Source organism: Arachis duranensis, chromosome 5 (genome assembly GCF_000817695.3).
Source record: "Arachis duranensis cultivar V14167 chromosome 5, aradu.V14167.gnm2.J7QH, whole genome shotgun sequence".
Taxonomy (NCBI): domain Eukaryota; kingdom Viridiplantae; phylum Streptophyta; class Magnoliopsida; order Fabales; family Fabaceae; genus Arachis; species Arachis duranensis.
In genome coordinates, this window is record NC_029776.3 from 80,472,434 (window position 1) to 80,493,293 (window position 20,860).

A 20,860-nucleotide genomic window follows, 5' to 3' on the forward strand; every position below is an offset into this window, starting at 1 on the left:
TCACATTCCCTTTTTCCCTTTTTTTTAGTTTTTGTTGTTGTATTTGTGGCTTCCCATCCACCATGGTTGATGTCTACGAGTGCATTATCCTCGTCTCTACCATTTGGTATATTTAATTTAATTTAACTGTAGAAGTAGAATCATCATCCCTATTTGATACCTCTGCCGCTTGGAAGAAGTTTTTACGGGATTTTTAGTATCCATAGAAACTGTATTCCAGCTTATTTTTATCATGCTTGCATCTTATTCATGTCGAGTGGTTGTCTGACCATCTTGTTGATCATCCGTCATTATCAAGGGTTTAGCTCCAGGTCCCCGACAACGGCGCTAATGTTCCGGGACTTACCTAGAACCGGATGGTGGTTGCGCTTGTTTGTGAGGCCCAAGCGCTAGAGGAAGGTGGTCTCCGACTTGATCTATGTCTGGGAACCGCTATCCGAGTCGTGTGTTTGGAGAATGGGGGATAGTACCTGCAAAGACACTCCGATGCCTAAGTCAGCAAGGGGCTAAGCAGGTTTATAGAGTATTGGAACTTAGTAATACCCGAGGGGTGTCAGTGTATTTATAGTGGTGAACCAATAACCACCGTTGGAGTAGTGTTACCTTTTAAGGTGGATAACCGTCCCTTTATCTTAGAGTAGTTGGGATATGGCTCCTGGAAGTGGGTTGAGAGATTTTAGAGGCAGTTACTTATTTGAATAAGTGTTATCTGCCAGTTAACCTTCGATCCCGACTTCCTTAGAGTGAAGTCTGTGTTGAATCCGACCTCTTGGGAGAAGGTCGGGTACGCGTGGAGGCCAATCTTTGGATTTGGCCTTTTGGTCGAGTACGCGTGGAACAATTATCACTAAACTATCACTCAAATTTTTAAATATGGAAATTATAACTTTTTTTTGAAGAATTAGAAAATTATACAACTTGCCAAGTATCTTGCCAAGTTAAAAATACTGTGAAAAAATATATATTTTTATATGATATTTTTTTTGTTAATGTAACATTTTGTTTTAATTTAAACTCTTAAATGTAATGATATACTAATTGTGCGGTATGGGTAAAAACTAATATATAAGTTATATTAGGTTTTTTATTATTTTTTTAAATACAAATTAATTTTATAAATACTTTCTAAAATATTTCTAACTTTTTAAGCTAAAAGCACAGTATTTTTTTTTACATTTACAAAGTGTGTGATGCCTTGTTATGAGAAAATTCAATTTGTAAAACTCTGCTCTAATCCCCCTATTTTTTTGAGTTTATTTTTTTATCTGATCGTATGAAAAATGGGTCTTCATGAAGATGAAATTATAAAAAAAATCATAAAAATATAGTTTAAATTTTTTATTTTTTTATAAAATATTTTCATTTTAAAGTATCCAAAAAATGATGACTAGCCAAATTTCCATTAAAGCCTTCCTACTTTCGATTGAGGTTTGATAATAAGGAAATTCTCCTACTCACCAACGTTTTTTCCAATTACAAGTCATCTTCAATTGATAAACAAGCTTTGGTGTAAGGAATTTCGAAATAATGGGGAAAGTATTTGAACTTAAATGTTGTCTTCCCTTTCCAATCTTAATAATTAGATCTCATCCTTAAAACAGATGAAAGGAATTTGCCAGCTATCAAATTTACAAAATACAATCCAATTATATATGTATACATCTTCTTTTATAATATATATTATATTATTTTAAAGCTAGTATTTTTTTATAATTATATCACGTGTAAACAAAAATCAATACTAATTAATTATTACGTATAAATATATATTTGGCATTTCATAAAATTTATTTGATTATATTACTATAAATAAATTTAGTTATTGGTCTATTATAAATTTAATTATTCGACTATATTATGTTTAATTATTTCAGTAACTGATTATTTAGTTAAAAAATTTATGGATTAATATGTATAAATATATTAAAATATGATTAATTTATTTGATAGTTAATTTTGCGTATACATGTAATTTTTTATTTTTTAATAACCAACACTCATTTTCTTTATTTTATTAATTAAAATATAATTTAAATACATAATTAATTAATAACAATTATATTTTTTCCGGGTGTTAGAGTATTATATATGAATGATGTTATTGCAACAAATAGATGCTTTATCTACATCAATCCTTTCAATTTATCAATTTCAAAAGAAAAATAAATTTTCACAAATAAAACACTTGTAGCAGGCCATTAGGTTAAAAGTCTATTATGAAATCATCAATGAGAGGAAGTGCAGCCATCTCACAATCCATAATTCATTTTCATTATCACATCCCATTTATATTTTGAATATCTCATGCAGAAAATGTATGGAAAAAATAAACACCATCACCTTCAAATATAAGTTTGTGCTATTTTTTTCTACAAACAAAAAATATATATTTTAATTCTCATTGATTAGTTGAATAACATTAAAATTTTAACCTAATTACATGCACAAAACGAAATTTAAAATTTTTTATATTTATTTAAACGATTTAGTAAATTAAACACTAAATCAATTTAAATTGGTTTAACTATTTGTAAATTAATGAATTATTTAGTCACCCAAATAATAATACTATGATTACTTCTCTTAATCAAATAATTTTTATTTTAAGAAATTAATTACAACGGATTAAGAATAGAAATTGTTTAGGAAAATATTTGAGTGACTTACTTTAACTCAAATCGGGCTAGCCATTTTTTCACCATATGATGATGATTCCAAGAGCTTGATTATTTTACTATATAAGATAAGAAATGATGACTACTAAGCACGATCATATCATATATCATATTATATTATATATTATTATATTATTATATATATGTGATTCATGTGCTCAAGATTTAAGAGGTTTTGAGGCTTGAGCATGCAAGCTTTGGGAACTCAATAATTTTAATTTTCTCTTTCGGTGAGTGTCATATGCTTAGTAATTTGTAATTGAACGAGATCCTCGCTCCTTTGTAGAAGTGGACAAGCATTACAACATAAACATAGGCAACAAAGAACACCTTGTCCCTCATTTTTCTCAATATTATTTCTTCTAAATTCCTCATTCATCCCTTTCTACCACACAATTGCTTGATGCATCTTTCCAGTAGTTCAGAACCAAGACCAAGACAACATGGTACTCAAAGGTTTCTGCTTTTTATGCTGCTTCTTTTTGTTTTTTCATTAATTGGGTGACCCCATTTGGTTTCAGCTCATTTCCTTTTCTGGGTATTTACTTTTTGTAGGAAAAATGTGTTTTTTATTCTTGGGGTACGAGTTTTTATGCTAAATTCCATTCCTTTATGGTTTCGGAACTTATTAATGTTGATGAACTGCATGATCATGTGCTAAAGAGTGTACCTTTCTGCTCATTGTTTCATAATTTGATTTTATTCATAATTAGTTTGTAATCATAATCATTCCTTAATTATTTGTTTTTGTCTGTGTTTTAACAGTGCTGATCTTGTGGATTGATGATTAGCAATTTCACTACTTGAAGAAGCAGCTTTGATAGTTAGTTTAGTAGTTTCTATGGTTTGGGAACTCAAAAAGCCTTTGATGCTTCAAGTTTCAGTGTAGAGCTTATTAGCTTTGTTTAAATGAAAGCCATGACTTGGGATAATCCAAAGAGTTCTCCCAATGAGTCTCCAAGTCCAAGACCTCTTTCTTGGATTGTGGTTTTCTTGGGAGTACTTGCATTGTTCTTGATTTGTGCTTCTGGAATTCTTGCCTCATACCCAGTTGGCTCCACGGTTCGCCAGTATTTCTACGGCATAGATCGTTCGAGATTTTATGATATATCAGTTTTTCCAGTTCATGAAAGTTCCACTGATGTTTCCTCCAATGGAAGTTTAGATCTGGTAGATAATGAACCATCCTCAAGTGATAGGAAGGTAGCGAAAACTGCTACCGAATTAAATTCACAAGAACTCTCTAGTGAATCTGCTTCATCAGAATATACAGAAACCAGTACTGATAAGGTTGATAGCAACCTGCATGCTCAATCTGATTTAACTTCGAATTCGCCTTTGCCAGTGGCTGGTACTATTTCTTCCAATGTGACTGTTAATGTTACAATTGAGGCACCTACATCCGCGGCGTTGATGAATGATCCCGGCACATTAATCACCACATCAAATGATACCTCTAAGTCTCATCCAGACTCAGTATCAACAGCAGTTCCAGCCTCATTTAATGAATCCTATTCTGGTTCTGTTAATTCAGGTTGCATTCTACTTTTCTTATTTTATACAAAATTAACTGTTTTTATGCTTGTTTGCTTTGTTTACTTCTGTAAATACAATGTAGCCATAATATAAGAAGGCATTTCAATTTATCATTTTCAATTTGTTACATGTGTTTTTATATGCTTAAAATATGTAAATCATTATTAATGCTTGTATCTTGTTAGTTAAGGATTTCAGGTATAAACTTTTGTGATAATTTTGTTTGAAACTGGTCTTTGACTGGTGTTTTATGTTTCTTCTGTTATGTAGGCTGTAATCTATTCCATGGAACATGGTTACATGATTCGTTGGGACCGTTATACAGGAACGATTCGTGCCCTGTATTGACACAAATGCAGAATTGCCAGGGTAATGGGAGGCCTGATAAGGATTATGAGAACTGGCGATGGAAGCCCTTTCAATGTGACATCCCTCGTCTCGATCCTAGGAAGTTTTTGGAGGTGATGAGAGGCAAGACATTGGCTTTCATTGGTGATTCAGTTGCTCGAAACCAGATGGAATCAATGATGTGTATTCTCTGGCAGGTTACATTCCACATTCCTTACTGTTCCAATTTCTATGACCAATGAAACATTTTGGTTATTGGAGAAAAATTGGCCAGTTCTCACTAGCATCTTCTTCTTAACATCTTCTCATGATTACTCTATTATGACTTCATGTTAAAATATCTTCGTGTGAAGATCATAGTTGAGAATCGTGAGATGGTTTGACATGTTTAACTAAACTACTTGACATAAGACATGACCACATTTCAGCTATCATTTTTATATTTGTGACTAAATTTTCTAGAAGTTGACCATTACTACTTTGCATTATGATTGCATCTTTTTTCAATAGCAACATGCTTAACCAAAAAATGACACTTTCAGGTAGAAACACCCAAGAACAATGGAAACCGTAACATGCAGCGATTTTATTTTAAGTCCACATCTGTCACTATTATCCGAATATGGTCCTCATGGCTAGTCAAGCACAGTTCTGAACCATTTGATTATGCACCGGAAGGTGTGGATAAGCTCTTTCTCGATATCCCTGACGAGAAGGTCATGGAATTTCTTCCAAAATTTGATGTGGTTGTTCTTTCCTCCGGCCACTGGTTTGCCAAACAGTCAGTGTATGTCTTAAACAATGAGATAGTAGGAGGGCAATTGTGGTGGCCGGACAAATCTCGGCCGATGAAGATCAACAATGTTGAAGCATTTGGTATATCTGTTGAAACAATGTTTACTGCTCTTGCAATGCATCCAAATTTCACAGGGCTTGCAATTCTTCGTTCCTATTCGCCCGATCATTACGAGGGTGGCGCTTGGAATACCGGCGGATCATGCACCGGTAAGGTTAAGCCTCTTGGACTTGGTGAGTTGGTGGAAAATGGCCATACAAATGCAATGTATGAGCAACAGGTTAAAGGTTTTAATCATGCATCAAAGAAGGCAACAAATGGATCAAAGTTGTTGTTCATGGATATCACTGAAGCCTTTAGTTACCGGCATGATGGCCATCCTGGTCCCTTCAGGAATAAAGACCCGAACAAGATCACGGTGCGCGGTCCGGATGGAAAGCCGCCGCCACAGGATTGCTTACATTGGTGCATGCCAGGTCCTGTAGATACTTGGAATGAGATTTTGTTTGAAATGATTAAGAGAGAGTTTGAAGGTGGTAATGCATCATGAGATATTTATACCTGTCTGAGGACTAAGACTAGTCCATTCTTTTCTTTTTAAATCTTCTTCGAAGTATATTATATAGAGAAATTTATCCCCTTTTTTTTAATATAAAGTTTAGGATGATGAGCATCTAGCTTATACCCATGTCTGTTCATGAGTAATGTTGTATGTTCCACATTAGTTCATATATCTTTCTTTCTTGTAATTTTTTACAAATTCTGTTCTATTCCCACTTAGTCGCTGTGTTCATTATCTATTTAATTTTTGTAGTGATTGCTTGGTACCAAGTTCCATGCAGAGCAATGAGAGCATGTGGTCATTATCAAGGAAAATGACAATTTAAACCAAAGACTATATAATTCTTATAGTAAAATACTAAAATGAGACATATTTTCAGTTTTTTCACAATCTATTGTTGCTAGAAAAATTATAAAACTCAGCTAACAATTAAACAGCAAAATTTTGCAGAGTCAAAATCTAAAAATTACACGTTTAAAATTTATGTTGGTTGATTATTGTTTTCTCAGATTTATCCATATTAACAGTTTTTTATTTAAATCCCCTTTATCTTTTTCTGATTTAAATTAATAACTTGTTAATATTGTATTTTTGAAAATGATAGTAAAAATTTTCTGACTCATTAACATGTTTGCTTAAATTTTTCAAGTCATTCTCCTTGAAATGATGACTCATTTGGTTTTTAATTTAATTGATTTTGTATTATTTATCAGTATTTTAATTATGATTCAAGAAATAATAATGTCACTCTTGTTTTTAATAATTTTACTTTTCACATAATTTTTATTTATATTTTATATAATTTATAAAAAAATAAGAATGACATTATTATTTGTCTATCATTATATTAGGCATATATTTTTATTAAATAAATAGATAAAATATGATTCGATAATTTTTTTTTACACAAAAATTTTAGTGAACCAAAATTAATACTCAATAATAAAAGAAAATGCATACCAAAATTAATTTTCATTTCTAAATTGTATTTTTTAAAAAAAAAATGAATGAATGAACGAAGAAAAAACTAAATCAAATGCACACTGTCCCTCTCATATTAAACGGCTACATTCTCTCTCTCTCTCTCTCTCTCTCTCTCTCTCTCTCATCTTCTCCTTTCATCCCAGTAATTCAAATCACATCCTCAGAACTCAGAACAACGCTGAATTTTGCAGGAAAAAAAAAGGCATCTTCATTCATTTTCTCGGGAAAAAGATTAAAGTTTTGTTACTTTCTTCCGAGCACCGAAGAAACAGAATTTTGAACATAAAGCAACATTTCTCCAATCCCAGGTTCAGGTCAGTGCTCCCAATTGCGATCGCTTGTTAAATTAGTAAAAATTCCAATTTTTGCTTTTCTGGGTTCACTCAAAAAATCCCTTTTTGAAAATGGAACAGCCAATTTTCTAATTTTGGCTTCCACTCAAAATCCTCAGAAAGCTTGATAAACAATCAACCTAAATTTAGCAACTTTTTTCCATTTAGTTTCTGTGTCGATCGTTCTCACAATCCTAGGTCTTGAAAGTTTCTCGCTTTCTGTTTCAGACATTTGTGTACGCTCTTTTGCTCCTCTTTCTTTTCTAGTCAGTGGTTGCACTTTCTTCTTAGCTGAGATGCATTTCCAATTATTCTTTTCCTTCTTCTGTGAATGAAATTAGTGGCAATTGGCAAAAATGCCGCGTCCTTGATTTGAAATTTGTTTTACTGCGGATAAGGTCATATTTTAAATCTATATATTCTTCCCCTTTTTTTTTTCATTTGCTTTTTCCAACCACAGAAAGTCTATTGAAAAATGAATCCAAATTTCAGATAAAGCATTTACAGATCACAAGAACATATTCTGCACTGGTTCTTCCGTTATCACCATTTGATTGGTATTTTCACATTGGATAGTGACCTAATTGACTTGTCATCATTGATATTCTTCTTTTTTTTTTTTGCAATATTTGGTAGTTTCTATATCTATCCAAACATAACTTCTAAATTCTAATCAAGTTAGGATGACATTTTTTTTTATTATTATTTTAATGAGATTTTCTTTTGACAGATAGTAGTGCTTAAAAATGTCTGAACCTCGAAAAGATTCCCTTATTCATGAGCTTCAGGTATATGTTAAGCCTTTCTGCAATCATGATTCCTATGAACCCTTCCACATGCTGATTAACAGCTGAGAAATTTTCTTTGTTTGCCTTGGATTATGTTTCCAAAATTAGATAATATGGGATGAAGTTGGGGAGTCCGAGACTGACAAGGATAGGATGTTGTTTGAGATTGAAGAAGAGTGTATAGAACTATACAGAAGAAAGGTAGATCAAGCAAATTGGTCCAGAGTTCAACTAAGGCAGGAAATTGCCGACTGCGAGGCAGAGCTTGCAACTATCTGTTCAGCGTTGGCAGAGAGACCGATTCACATTAGGCAGGTTGGATATTCTGTACATTGCTAGGTTTTAATTACTTTTAGAGATTTTATGTGTATTTCTTAAATAGGACATGAAGAAAGGGATGCAGTTAAATGAATCCGTTTTATGCCATATTAATGAATTCTATGTACTAAATGTTGTTGCTGACAAATAATAATAATCTTGTCAGAAATTTCTTTTCTGCCTGAAGTTTTGTTGTGAAGGTTATTTGTTATTCCATTGGACCACAAAGACAAAGAATAGGATAAATAACTCTTCTGTCCCTCTTTTTACTAGGATCAAAATGTTGGAAGCTTGAAACAAGAGCTAGCAAGAATTTACCCAGAGCTGGAGGAAATGCGGAAAAGGAAGTCTGATCGTAGAAATCAACTTATAGATGTTCGTGAGCAGATTCAAAGTATCTCAAATGAGTTGTATAGTCCTGGAGAGCACGCTCCACCCGTTATAGATGAAAATGATTTATCATTGAGAAAGCTTGAAGAATTGCATAGGCAGCTTTATGCACTACAAAAGGAGAAGGTGAATAACTTTATGTTTGTGTGTGTGTGTGATACATGCTAACATGCGCATATACCGTTTTATCAACTTGTAACACATTTTGCTGCTCCTTAGTACTGATTATGATGTTCTTTTCATTTCATGCAGAGCGATCGCCTGAAGACAGTCCAGGACCACTTGCGTACCTTAAATTCTCTTTGTTCGGTACTCGGTTTGGACTTCAAGGAGACAATAGACAGAGTTCATCCTAGTTTAGGAAATTCAGAGGGATATAAGAGTATAGATAATGATACTATCAAGCAATTGACTGTTGCTATACAAGATCTGCGAGAAATTAAATTACAGAGAATGGAGAAGGTAAAGACTCTTTTCAACAGGAAATATTAATTTCTGTTTATTATTCATGTTCTGAATTGCATATGGTCTTGCAGCTGCAAGATATTGCAACAACAATGTTGGAACTTTGGCATTTGATGGATACGCCTGTTGAAGAGCAACAGATGTTCCAAAATGTTACTTGTAATATAGCTGCTTCAGAAGATGAAATAACCGAACCGAACACTTTGTCCGAGGGCTTCATCAGTCACGTGAGTTATAAGTTAAAGTACAAGTTGATGTTTTCATTTGTTGATTTTATGTGGTCTAGAATTCATGGGAAATAGCAAATTCATGCAGGTTGAGGAAGAAGTGTTAAGGTTAGAAGCGTTAAAATCAAGCAAAATGAAAGAGCTTGTTTTGAAGAAAAGAGCAGAGCTAGAGGAGATTTGTCAGAAGACTCATTTGGTTCCAGAACTTGACAGTGCACTGGAATATGCTATTGAAACTATTGAATCTGGTAATGTCCTTATCAAAATTCACTGGACCTATGACATATGCGCCTTTTTTTGGTGCTAAACTTATATAAGACTGTGTCTTCTTTCATATCCAGGAACTGTGGACCCTGCTTGGGTTCTTGAACAACTTGAACTTCATATTGCCAAAGTCAAAGAGGAAGCATTTAGCAGAAAAGATATACTTGAAAAGGTTGAGAAATGGTTATCAGCATGTGAAGAAGAGTCTTGGCTTGAGGAATACAACAAGGTTGGTCTTGGCTTGATATGATGTGCTGTTATATGTTGTTATACAAAAGACAAATTGTTTAATGCCCCTATATTTTTTTTATAGAAGTTACATAAGGAAACAAATCACATATATGTAGATGTTCATGATTTCTATCAATGTACACATACATGCACACATATTTATTAATTTTATTGCACATTTTTATTTCTATTGCAGGATGAAAATCGATATAATGCTGGTAGAGGGACTCATCTTAATCTCAAGCGAGCTGAGAAAGCTCGTGCCTTGGTTACCAAAATTCCAGGTATTTATATTTTATCCATATTTATTTTTGTTACATTACCTTTACCAATTTACGACCATCTTGGCTTGATGATATTTTTCTATTTTGGGGTCTCATTGTTTGTTTTAGGTCGGGATGAAATTTTCATTTTCTTTTGTTTGTATGTAGGAATGGTAGAGGCATTGAATTCAAAAACTACAGAATGGGAACAAGAGAGAGGCATTGAGTTCAAATATGATGATGTAGGTACCCCCTCCTTAATATACTTGATATGTATTCACTAAAAGAAGAAAAAGACTTGATATGTGAGTCTCAAAAAGAAATGTTGGATGTTAACTGGTGCATTCTAATTGGTTGCTCAAGTTCAAGTAATTTTGTGTCAAAATGATTTTCACTGTGCGTGACTTTCTAGGCCCGTCTGCTCTCTATGCTTGAAGATTACACCAACTCGCGGCAAGAAAAAGAGCAAGAACGTCGTAAGCTGCGGGTAAGGTCCTCTTATTGGTTGAAATATTTTTCTAATTGGAATTCAGACAACACTTCATTGTATCTGTCAAATTCACTTTCCCACAAATGGATGCTGCCAAAACATGTTGAAATATCACTTTTCTGTGTCAGAACCTGAAGAAACATCAGGGACAATTGATAGCAGAACAGGAAGTACTATATGGGTCAAAACCAAGCCCAAAGGCTAATAGTGCAAAAAAGCTTTCAAGGCAGTCAAGTACAACTGGATCTGGTAGAAGAACCTCCCTTGGTGCAAGTTCAAAACTGGAAGCGAAAGCTACTCACTCATATTTCTCATCAGGTAGTAAAAGGGTCTTCATCGTCATAACATTTTTCATCCTGTAAATACTCTTCTTTAAATGGATTACACAAGCACAAGCAGCCATCAACAATGTAGTAATGTATCTAAAAACAACCTAAGATTTCTGGATATGGATTCCTGTTTGTGTTTTGCATTGTTTTAGAAGAAGAGTCTTCTCCGACGGGTTCTCCCAAGCACTCTCAATGATGGTTGTTTGGTAAGGCTGTATGTGGCACCGAGGAATGGTTTAGGCATTTTTCTTTTTGTTTCATATTGAAGGTGGAGGCCAAAGCCACATCTCAGCTGGTAGATTTTCCCAATATTTCTTGCTGGTATATCTACAATTTCCTTGTGTTTCATATAAATTGCACAAACAGCTTGCGATGTATGATGTATGCATGCACATTTTCTTTCTTGTATGATACTCAATGCATATGCAACTAGAACTCTTACAACTGCATTTTGGTTTACCTCATGTTCAGCTAAAACAGGAGTTGATATTGCTCATTCTCCTTTGGAAAAAAACTTATTTGGTAGTGGAAGTGTTCGCAAGATAGATTCTCCTTCAGTGAGACAACCTTTTTCACCCATCTCTTCGACAGAATCATCAAAAGCAAACTCAGCAAATACTACAGATGAACTAAAAATGCAGCAGACTGAGGAGTTGGTGAAAACATTAACACTTTACAATATGCCATTCACTAGTCCCTCAAAGATATCAACAGTGGTAGATGAAGAGAATAAAACCCCAAAAGCAATGCCATTTTCTCCCTTCTCTTCAACATTACCACCAAATTCCTCAAATGAATCAGATATACAGACTCAGAATTTACAGAAAACAATAACACTACACAATTTGCCATTCTCTACTCCTTCAAAGACAGCAACAGAAACAGTGGTAGATGAAGGGTATAGCACTCCAAAGGAAATGGCTATTCCTGCTCCAACTAAACCTTCATCAGTTCCTTTTGGAGGATACTCGGCTCAAGAAACTGAATATTCCTTTGAGGAAAGAAGGCTTGGTTGTGTGTTTGAATGATTTTGTGAAGTCAAATTTAATTGGCTTCTCAATTTGTGTACATAGTCTCCTACTAGTGTATGTGGAAATGCAACATTTTGCAGTCTAATGTGATATTTTGTTATATAGTCTCCATCTGAAAATTGCTAAGAGTATTATTCTGTTGTTATTAAGAGTATTAATCAAAATCCATTCAACAGATATAGAATAAACCGTTTCAATATTGGCAGATTGAAATTGTGATGCAGCATTACACAAGTATTAAATGAATGGAAAAGGAAAAAAATGCAGCATCAACGGCAAAAACAGAAATACTTCATCCTTATTTGATCTGGCCATAAATGTTATAACTGAAATATCAGAACATTTAGTACTATTTTGCTTTGCTACAAATACTGACAACTGTTTACAGTTGGTACAACTAAACCAACAAGCCCAAAAAAGAGTAACATCAGCACCACCCTATTGGTCATTGGCTCATTGCATGTTTGGGAAGATGCTGCAACAAAATTAGCAAATCTTCATGGATGCATTGTTTATGTCACCATTATAACTAGTCTTTCTGTTTACATAACACAAAAGATGAAGGGAGAATCAGAATCAAAATATAGCATAACACTGCATGTGTTACAGTTGCATTTTAAATAGATTCACCAAACCGAACCATGGGATCATTTATATTTTTTCTTTTTCTTTTTCTCTTGTAAAAATATTAAGTTTTTTTATGTAAATTAATAAATTTTGAATCATGACATTGTAACCAATAACTACACATTTTAACATTCATTTTCCTATAAAAAAAAAGAAAGAAATAAGAGATATTAACATCCATTTATGTCTTTGGTCAACTTTAATTTATTTATCTGAAAAGACAAAGAACTTGTCAGCGGTTGGGCGAATGGAATGGCTCCAACCTTGCTTTACAGCTTTGAATTTTTATTTTTGAAAAAGCTTTAAATAAATAAATGAAAATTTTATATAAAAAAAGACAATTTTTCTTTCTTTTCCAAAAACCTCACCTAATTGTTTATGTATTCAAATTAAGAATCTGTATTCACAAGCATTTATTAGATTACCTTTATTAAATTTCCAAGACGGACGTGAACCAATTTCTTAACCGAAATTTATACTTTTGAGTTTTGCAATTAAAATATTAATTCATAATTAAATATCCATTATTCAATTACTTTATCATTTTAATAAATATATTATTTTTTTCCCATTTTTTCAACTTTATTTATTTACTACTCCTTTTGAATGAAAACCCTAATTTTCATATATCACTCTGGAGAAATTACGAACCGGAGTTGTTATTTTTCTCTGTAATTCTAGAAAATTTTTCAATTAATTTTTTTTTGGGGTTAATTTTTGAAGCTTACTCTGCTGTTCTTCAATGGTGGAGATTTGAGCTACAGTGCTACGTCTTTCTCGCAGTTCAACATCAAGCCGCTGAAATTCGAAAATTGCACTTCTGGGTTTTCATCATTTTCGTTAAAAGTTTGTGTTTTTGAAGTTCCTTCCCCCAGTTGCATTTTTATTAGAGCTCAAGCTTCATTGCACTGTTTTCTGCATTCGAATCAATCCCTCTTCACAAAGTTCAAATTTCCATTTTTACCCCTCTATTTTTTGAAGCTAACTGGTTAAATCTTCAATGAGTTGTGCCTAAGCATTGTTTTTTAGCTTCTGGGGTGTCTTATTTTTACTTTGATTTGCAAAAAAATGGAAAAAGAAGATATTTTTGGTTCCGGGCATGCGGTCAAGGCTGATGAGGCTCCAGGGGGCTTCCACGTGGCACCAAGAAGTGAAAATATACAGTTTTCTGCACCCACGGCGGAGCCACCGCAGCAGCCGGTGGTTCCGACCACGGCTATGGTGGCAGTAACACCGGCGACAGGGACGGATGGGAAGAAGAAGAGGGGGAGGCCTAGAAAGTATGGACCGGACGGCAAGTTGACGCCGGAGGCAGCAGCGAAGGCGTTGTCTCCGATGCCAATATCGGCGTCGATTCCGTTGACCGGAGAGTTCTCAGGGTGGAAAAAGGGTAGAGGAAAGGCTGTTGAATCAATGAAGAAGTCATATAAATTTTTTGAGTTTGAAAATGCTGGAGGACCAGGTAGAAAATTTTCTTTCCTCTTTTGAACATCTTCATTTTATATAGTGTAGCCTCCACTAATCTTGGTTATTTGCTGTTTACTGTTACATTTGCCGAAGTTAAAAACAAAAAAAAGTTTCTCAGTTCAATTAGGTTGATATTTATTTCTAGGGTATTCATATTTGACTATGTAAGAAATAAGATTATTTTTTAAAAAGAAAAAATGGTTTTAAGCTGTGTTGTTGTTTTGGTTCTATGCTTTTGGTTCATGCTGTGGAAGGGGAAATTTATAGATGGTGGTACAAGTGGACCATTAGATTAAGATTCCCTTTCAGATCTAGAAAATGAAGACATGTATGTAGTGGTTGAAGGGGGTGGATATTTTTGTGGTCAGAGTTAAAGTGAGTGATGTCGGTTTTCAGTTTAAGGTGGCAGCACATGATGCCCCATTTTTTTCTCTTTTCCTCCCTTTTTATGAGGAGAAGATTATGATTTACGATTGATGACATAATATCTGACACCACGGAATTTTGTTAGGACAAGTGAAGGCACCACACTAAGCAGTAAGCACATTCAGCAGGGTTCTCAGTCTGGTACCTCAGCTGATGTGACCATCCTTGAAAGTTGAAACTGGTCCATGTTTCTAATAATTGTATTCAACACCTTGCTATCTGACCTCATATTATATGGGATTGGTTTGGACCAACCATGCATGATATTGTTAAGAAATTTTGAAATAATAAGGACACAAAGTGGAACAATTTTGAGCAATGAATTTTCTTATCTGATGAAAAAAAATGGTGTGTTTTAAGGAAAGTTGTTTCATAAAATGATGGTTAGACAAATGTGGTAAAGTCTGTAATAAGCTTGTGGACAAGTTCTGTGGTGGTCTGTTCTGGAATACATGAAGCATAAGCATAGCTGATTTTATATGAACTTGATTAGGTGAAGCATGGTTGATCAAGTTAATGGTATATATTGAAGGCTAATAAAGTATCTTCTGTGGCACTAGCTCTTTGTATAACCTCTACAAAGTTTTAGCATGCATAAGTAAAAAATAAGGCATAGAATTGCAATTGCTGTTTTTCCTCATTAATTACCATAGTGAAACATATTTGTCAAAACTGCTTCCTTTTCTGTATTTTCTTAAAGGTCTCTTGTTCAATATAAATTCCTAGCCCGAAGTGTATCATGTCCGGTTAAAGATGAATTAATAGAACTATGCTTTATGTAAAGTATGAACTTGAAGTGCAATTCATCTAATTATTAATGTATTTTAATAGGTAATGGAATTGCATACTCAGTTGGTGCCAACTTCACACCTCACATTCTTACAGTAAATGCTGGAGAGGTATCATGCTTGTTTCCTATTGATCCACATTCTGCAATAGTCAAATTATAGTTTTAATTTAGCCTTTTGCATAGATGCAAATTCCATTTATTTTGTTCACTCATTGGAATTCATTGTATTTACTCTCAATTGTAAATACCTTTCAGAATATATGATATTTTCCTATCTTTATTTGGTCTACTATTCAATATGGTTATTATTGAAAGTAATCTATTACAGCACACTCAATTGTTAATTGTATTTTTTATTTTCCTATGACATAATCCAGGATGTTACTATGAAGATTATGTCCTTTTCTCAGGACGGATCCCGCGCCATATGCATTCTCTCTGCCAATGGCACGATTTCAAATGTCACGCTCCGTCAACCAACCTCTTCCGGCGGCACTTTAACATATGAGGTTAGTTCATCCCTTGTGAGAAGCACAAAAAGTAGAGTTCTCATGCCTTATACTTAATGCTAATCTTACAGTCTTACTGTTTTATATGCAACCCTCTCCTTTCAGTATTTTTATGTTTTAGATATCAAATTTCATAATTTCTGTGTTACGTAATGTGTTAATGTTTGTTTTTAAATAATATGGTATATGGTTTTGGTCTGTCTGAGGTAAAAACCATTTTTTATGTGATTTAGCTTCTCTTGCATCATTTTTTGTATCAGATATTGAATTACATTAACTATAGCTCTTTATCTGGGAATTCTGTTGCATACATCGTTGTTTTGTGTCATCTTGACAATTCGGATTTCCTTTTGCACTATACATCTCTGGGAAATAACTCCCATTATGAAGATAAAACTTCTTTTATGTTTTTTATTTGAGATCAACACGTGGCTGCTAAACCATCATCATTCTTTGCCATTAATTCCCTCAAACTTAAGACTGATGGTGCTGTTGGATTGCGTTAAATATGCTGATGCATATTGGGTTCTTTTACAGGGACGGTTCGAGATTCTTTCCTTGTCTGGCTCATATATGCCAACCGAGAACGGATTCACAAGGAGCAGATCTGGTGGGATGAGTGTTTCTTTGGCAGGTCCAGATGGTCGAGTAATGGGAGGAGGACTTGCCGGTTTGCTGGTAGCTGCAGGTCCTGTGCAGGTAACTTCTGCTGTAAAAGAAATTTTGAGAGAATATTTATAAAGCTTGTAAAAATGTTGAAAAAATGCTTAATTAGTTCAACATCATAAAAAAACAATTATTTTTGTTAACTTATAGCTTAGTATATTAGTGTTCTAAGATTAGAATTATGATGAACTATTTAGGGCATGGTAGGTTTCCCTTTTTTTTCTGTTTTCTTTTTTCACTCCTATTTTCACTTATTGTTTCACAAAAAATTACTAAAATGAAAACAAGAAACAAAGAGGAACATTTCACATATCAAACTTGTTTGTGGTTTTGCATCAGGTTGTTGTTGGTAGTTTCATTCCAGGTCACCAGTTAGAACATAAACAAAAGAAGCAAAGGGTGGAACACCATATATCATCAACTATATCTGCTCCACTTAATGTTCCTACTATTTCTGCTGAAGAAATGAAGATAAGTCTTGGTGGAGTGAAGCCTTTCATGACACCCCCTTCGGTTCCTTTTCAAGTCGAAAACATTCCTCCTCCTCCTCCTCCTGCGTTTGTCAACGGCCAATGTTCTCTGAACTCATCTGGTGACGACGATGATGAAGAAGATGCCTCTTTGCATGAGAAAGAATCTAATCCTAGTCTTTCAGATCCTGCTGGAGTTGCATGCTAAAACATGTTCTCTCCTCATGATTGACACTGATGCTGACAAAATTTGACTTGAGAAAGACGAACACGCATTCTGTCCGTTCTAAAATATCCGTTACTTTGACCGATATTTTGAAACGGAGGAAGTATATTGGAATGAGAGGTTTGAGGTTGATTTTGAGCAAGAAAAGTTGTACTCTTTGGTGCTTAGGTGGTTTAGTTAGGATATCACAAATTGGTTATGCTTTTCTTCTTCTTCTTCTGTGTCTGTTCTTATGATGTGTCTCTAATGTTTTTTACTCATTGTTGTAGCAATTAGATGTAGGAATATGCCACGTACTTAACTTGTTTACAATTGTAGGAGAATGAAATTTGAATGTGCTTGAGGTGTTTCTGGATTGTAACCTGACTATATTATTTTATTTGAAAGAAAAAAATTGCATTTTATCTTTTTCATGTTTGATTGTTTTTCTGCTTATCTCTATATTGTTCTGTGCACCAAAGAATCTTCAGGGAATAGTGTGTAGTTGATCTCAGAAATGCTACTTTAGGGACCATTTTATCCAATTATCAAAGTTTCTTCCATTTTTACTTTTTTGTTAAAATGATAAAGGAAAGGGAGAATAAATAGCATGAGAGTTTATTGGGGGAAAATCTGTAAAGAGTTAAGACTTAAGAGCAGTTACCTCTGCATTTGTTAAATTTAGAGACACTTTGGAGCAGTCTGGTATGAAATTACATTTTTCGTTTCCATTTTAAGTGTTCTCTATTTTCAAAATTTGTGAAGAAAAAAAAAAGAAGGTCAAAACAGACATAATTTTATCGTTTTCACTGTTCTTTTTATCTTTACAAAATTTAGAACACTGCAAATCAAAATGTAAACCAAACACACCTTAAAGTACAATTTTCTTTTTTCAAATATAAACTCATGTTTGGCAGTTCATTCAAATTTGCACTATCTGTATCACTAAAAATGTTTTAGGATGTCAAACTTCAGAACTGATATTTATGTTTATTTCCAATTCCAATTCCCAGAAAGAGAAATAGTCTCTCCTTCTTGGCTAATGGCTAGTTCTTCCAATTTGATAAAAAGTAAGGAGAATATTGTTCTGGATTAAAGAAATTCCCACAAACTTTTTCTTTACTGCAAAAGAATCAACTTCACTAAAAGAAGAAAGATTAAATGGAATCTCCACATATGCTGCTTCCAAGCATGTTCTTTACTCTTTTTGCAGTTCACTTTCTTCTCCTTATCCATCCATGTGATGTGAGCAAGAATAAAGGTTTTAGATTAGAAAAACCATTTCATATATTTCTTTCAAAATTGGCAAAAGACCAAAATAATTTATCAAGGCACTATTAGTTCTAGTTAGAACACAAGAAAAAAAAATTTTCTCTATGAATTAAAAAAAAAAACATCTATTACTATTATTTTGTTGAATGATATAATCATACAATACATTATACATACATACATCAAAATGTAACATAATGCAGATATGTTACAAGCATGTTACTTAATATAAGTTTCTTGGTATTGTTACAACATTATACCAAGCTTGATGTGATCAACAATTCTTCTTTCCATCCTTTGTTGACTTTCTCTATGAATTCCTCTACCCTTTTTCTTAACTCGTCGTCGTCCTCCTCCTCCTTCTCCTCTTTTTCTTCTTTCTCGTCCTCTTTTTTCACCTCTTCAACGAAGCATTCACCGTTGCCTATATTCTCAATGATGTCAACTTCAATTAGCTTCGCTTCTACTTCTACTTCTACTTCTGCTTCTGCTTCTGCTTCTGCTTGTCGGACATATGACACCTGTATTGCTCGCAACTCGGTATCCTTTTGGACAAGAAACTTCGAGTTTGTTTCTTGTGTTTGAAGATTTGTTCCCATGGAAGGAGTGACTTCACTATTTTCTTGATGAACACTACTACTAAGGGTAGGCTTCAAGTCCACTAAGATATACACTATGATCAAATTGCAGAAGCAAAAAATGAATGCAGAACTTGAAGCTGCTTGAGTGACGAACTCCACTATAGAATCCAACATGTTTGTGAAAAAAATTGGAAGCAACACACACACACAAAAAAAGGGTACCTAAAAAGTGAGAGAAAAAAGAAAGAAAAAATTAAGTTAAAGGAGGAGTATGTGTATGTGTGTGATTTGCAAAATTTCCTAGTCCTATTTATAAGACCTTGTTTGAGATTAGATGCAAACGTGTAAAGGACCTTTCACTATGTAGCAAAATTTAAGGAGATGCTTTGTGATGAGGTGTGGTGTGAAAGCTATCAGAAAATAGATTATTATCTTCACTAATTACTAATTAATTTAAGTCCTTAACAATGTAATGTAATTACATTTGTATTATTATAATAATTGATGATTAATGTGTTAATGTAGGAGGGAAGTTTCTTCCAACTGTACGTGGGACCCTTTTTAACAACTTTTAATCTCATTAATTTAATAAAAAAAGTCTTTTGTTCTATTGCTAAGAACATCACATGGAACTTTCTTAGCCACTCACAGTCACAAGAACAAGGCCCTTTATGTCATAACTTGACATCACCAATCAAAACTTTTACGTGGCTTTCATTTGTTTCTCTATAAATTCGGTTGTTGATTTGGTTTATGAAATTTGATTCTATGTATTTTTTTAAGGTGATTGGTTCTTATTGAAATAATTATTAGATTAGATTATGTATATTTTACTTGTAGGATAACTATCAAAAATATATTCGAATTATTTTATTATTGATAAAAATACTTTTAAGTTTTGTTATTGACAAAAATATCCTCAAATAATTAAAAATTTTGACAAAAAATCTAAGCTGTGATAAGAGACTTGCTCCATTTTTTGTCACATTTAACATTTTTATCACATTCTAAAATAATTTGAGAGTATTTTTGTCGATAACAAAATTTGAAGACATTTTTATCAATATGAAAATAATTCGAGTATATTTTTTGTGGTTTATCCTCCATCTGTATTAACACAAGATATTTATATACTAGACTATTTTTAGTTTTATTTTAAGTTATTTAATTTTATGTGAATGAAATTAACTATCTCTTTAAAACTTATATACTATTTAAAGTGATTAACAATGGTTTATGAGATTTGATCATTTGGAAAAACAAAAAATTGTACACATAGATGGAATTGATGATATTTTTGGTGAAGTTTGAAGATCTTATAAGCTTAGATAGTGACACAATGAAAGTGACTAAGGACCAAACCCTACAACCAAACTATGTGTTGAAAATTGTGTTGTTTTCTATTGCTTGAAAATGTCACTCTTGATGTTACATATATAATAACTTGTCTCACTCATTGGTTTTCATGTAATGAAATTTATTTGTGTGTGACCCCATCAATTAGAAGGGAAAAAAAAATAGAAACCTATTAGTGATTATAGATGGTTAATGTACTTTTTCAATATACAAAATAGAGACACCCTAATTGATTTTCTTGTGAGCTGAAATTGAAACAGCTTGGTCTAGCTAAACATGCTCAAATTCATTGTTAAATATTAATAAGGTTTATAATTGAAATTCATTCAAAATTAACTTTTAATAGAATATATAGACGATATATGATGTATGCTATGATACTATTATTGTAGACTTGTAGTGACTAAGGTGATTATACAATTCTGATAACACTTAAAAAATATTGTAAAAATTAAAATAATA

At 33.2% G+C, this 20,860-nt stretch overlaps 4 protein-coding genes across 5 annotated transcripts; 3 read left to right on the forward strand and 1 right to left on the reverse strand.

Moving 5' to 3' along the window:
* Nucleotides 1-2,821: 2,821 nt before the first annotated feature.
* LOC107489681 (protein YLS7) lies at nucleotides 2,822-6,135 on the forward strand. Of its 2 annotated transcripts, none has more exons than XM_016110432.3 (4): nucleotides 2,822-3,131; nucleotides 3,441-4,209; nucleotides 4,482-4,756; nucleotides 5,102-6,135. In XM_016110432.3, the coding sequence occupies exons 2-4, from the start codon at nucleotides 3,585-3,587 to the stop codon at nucleotides 5,903-5,905; spliced, it is 1,704 nt and encodes a 567-aa protein (XP_015965918.1). In that variant the 5' UTR covers nucleotides 2,822-3,131; nucleotides 3,441-3,584; the 3' UTR covers nucleotides 5,906-6,135. The 2 variants fall into 2 exon arrangements, with proteins under 2 accessions (XP_015965918.1, XP_015965919.1); XM_016110433.3 differs by having other exon boundaries at nucleotides 2,822-3,121.
* An 893-nt stretch (nucleotides 6,136-7,028) lies between these two features.
* Nucleotides 7,029-12,232, forward strand: LOC107489680 (65-kDa microtubule-associated protein 3-like). Its single transcript, XM_016110431.3, has 13 exons — nucleotides 7,029-7,215; nucleotides 7,964-8,021; nucleotides 8,130-8,336; nucleotides 8,613-8,855; nucleotides 8,982-9,191; nucleotides 9,266-9,421; nucleotides 9,510-9,669; nucleotides 9,763-9,914; nucleotides 10,113-10,200; nucleotides 10,348-10,421; nucleotides 10,592-10,666; nucleotides 10,798-10,987; nucleotides 11,470-12,232. The coding sequence occupies exons 2-13, from the start codon at nucleotides 7,980-7,982 to the stop codon at nucleotides 12,024-12,026; spliced, it is 2,154 nt and encodes a 717-aa protein (XP_015965917.1). The 5' UTR covers nucleotides 7,029-7,215; nucleotides 7,964-7,979; the 3' UTR covers nucleotides 12,027-12,232.
* A 1,031-nt stretch (nucleotides 12,233-13,263) lies between these two features.
* Nucleotides 13,264-17,623, forward strand: LOC107489679 (AT-hook motif nuclear-localized protein 6). The gene is made up of 5 exons (XM_016110430.3): nucleotides 13,264-14,118; nucleotides 15,381-15,448; nucleotides 15,717-15,848; nucleotides 16,386-16,547; nucleotides 16,854-17,623. Exons 1-5 carry the CDS (start codon nucleotides 13,725-13,727, stop codon nucleotides 17,190-17,192), a joined length of 1,095 nt encoding a protein of 364 aa, XP_015965916.1. The 5' UTR covers nucleotides 13,264-13,724; the 3' UTR covers nucleotides 17,193-17,623.
* A 947-nt stretch (nucleotides 17,624-18,570) lies between these two features.
* On the reverse strand, nucleotides 18,571-19,319 carry LOC110281203 (uncharacterized). The gene has a single exon (XM_021142831.2). The coding sequence runs from the start codon at nucleotides 19,214-19,216 to the stop codon at nucleotides 18,716-18,718; it is 501 nt and encodes a 166-aa protein (XP_020998490.1). The 5' UTR covers nucleotides 19,217-19,319; the 3' UTR covers nucleotides 18,571-18,715.
* Nucleotides 19,320-20,860: the final 1,541 nt, after the last annotated feature.

Bases quoted from the DNA above. Each gene is read 5' to 3' on its own strand.
- LOC107489679 (XM_016110430.3), top strand. From the start codon at position 13,725: ATGGAAAAAGAAGATATTTTTGGTTCCGGGCATGCGGTCAAGGCTGAT. The intron at 14,119-15,380 runs GTAGAAAATTTT...GTATTTTAATAG, and splicing joins TGAAAATGCTGGAGGACCAG to GTAATGGAATTGCATACTCA. The intron at 15,849-16,385 runs GTTAGTTCATCC...GTTCTTTTACAG, and splicing joins GCGGCACTTTAACATATGAG to GGACGGTTCGAGATTCTTTC.
- LOC110281203 (XM_021142831.2), bottom strand. From the start codon at position 19,216: ATGTTGGATTCTATAGTGGAGTTCGTCACTCAAGCAGCTTCAAGTTCT.
- LOC107489680 (XM_016110431.3), top strand. From the start codon at position 7,980: ATGTCTGAACCTCGAAAAGATTCCCTTATTCATGAGCTTCAG. The intron at 8,856-8,981 runs GTGAATAACTTT...CATTTCATGCAG, and splicing joins ATGCACTACAAAAGGAGAAG to AGCGATCGCCTGAAGACAGT. The intron at 9,422-9,509 runs GTGAGTTATAAG...AAATTCATGCAG, and splicing joins CCGAGGGCTTCATCAGTCAC to GTTGAGGAAGAAGTGTTAAG.
- LOC107489681 (XM_016110432.3), top strand. From the start codon at position 3,585: ATGAAAGCCATGACTTGGGATAATCCAAAGAGTTCTCCCAATGAGTCT. The intron at 4,210-4,481 runs GTTGCATTCTAC...TCTGTTATGTAG, and splicing joins TTCTGGTTCTGTTAATTCAG to GCTGTAATCTATTCCATGGA. The intron at 4,757-5,101 runs GTTACATTCCAC...TGACACTTTCAG, and splicing joins TGATGTGTATTCTCTGGCAG to GTAGAAACACCCAAGAACAA.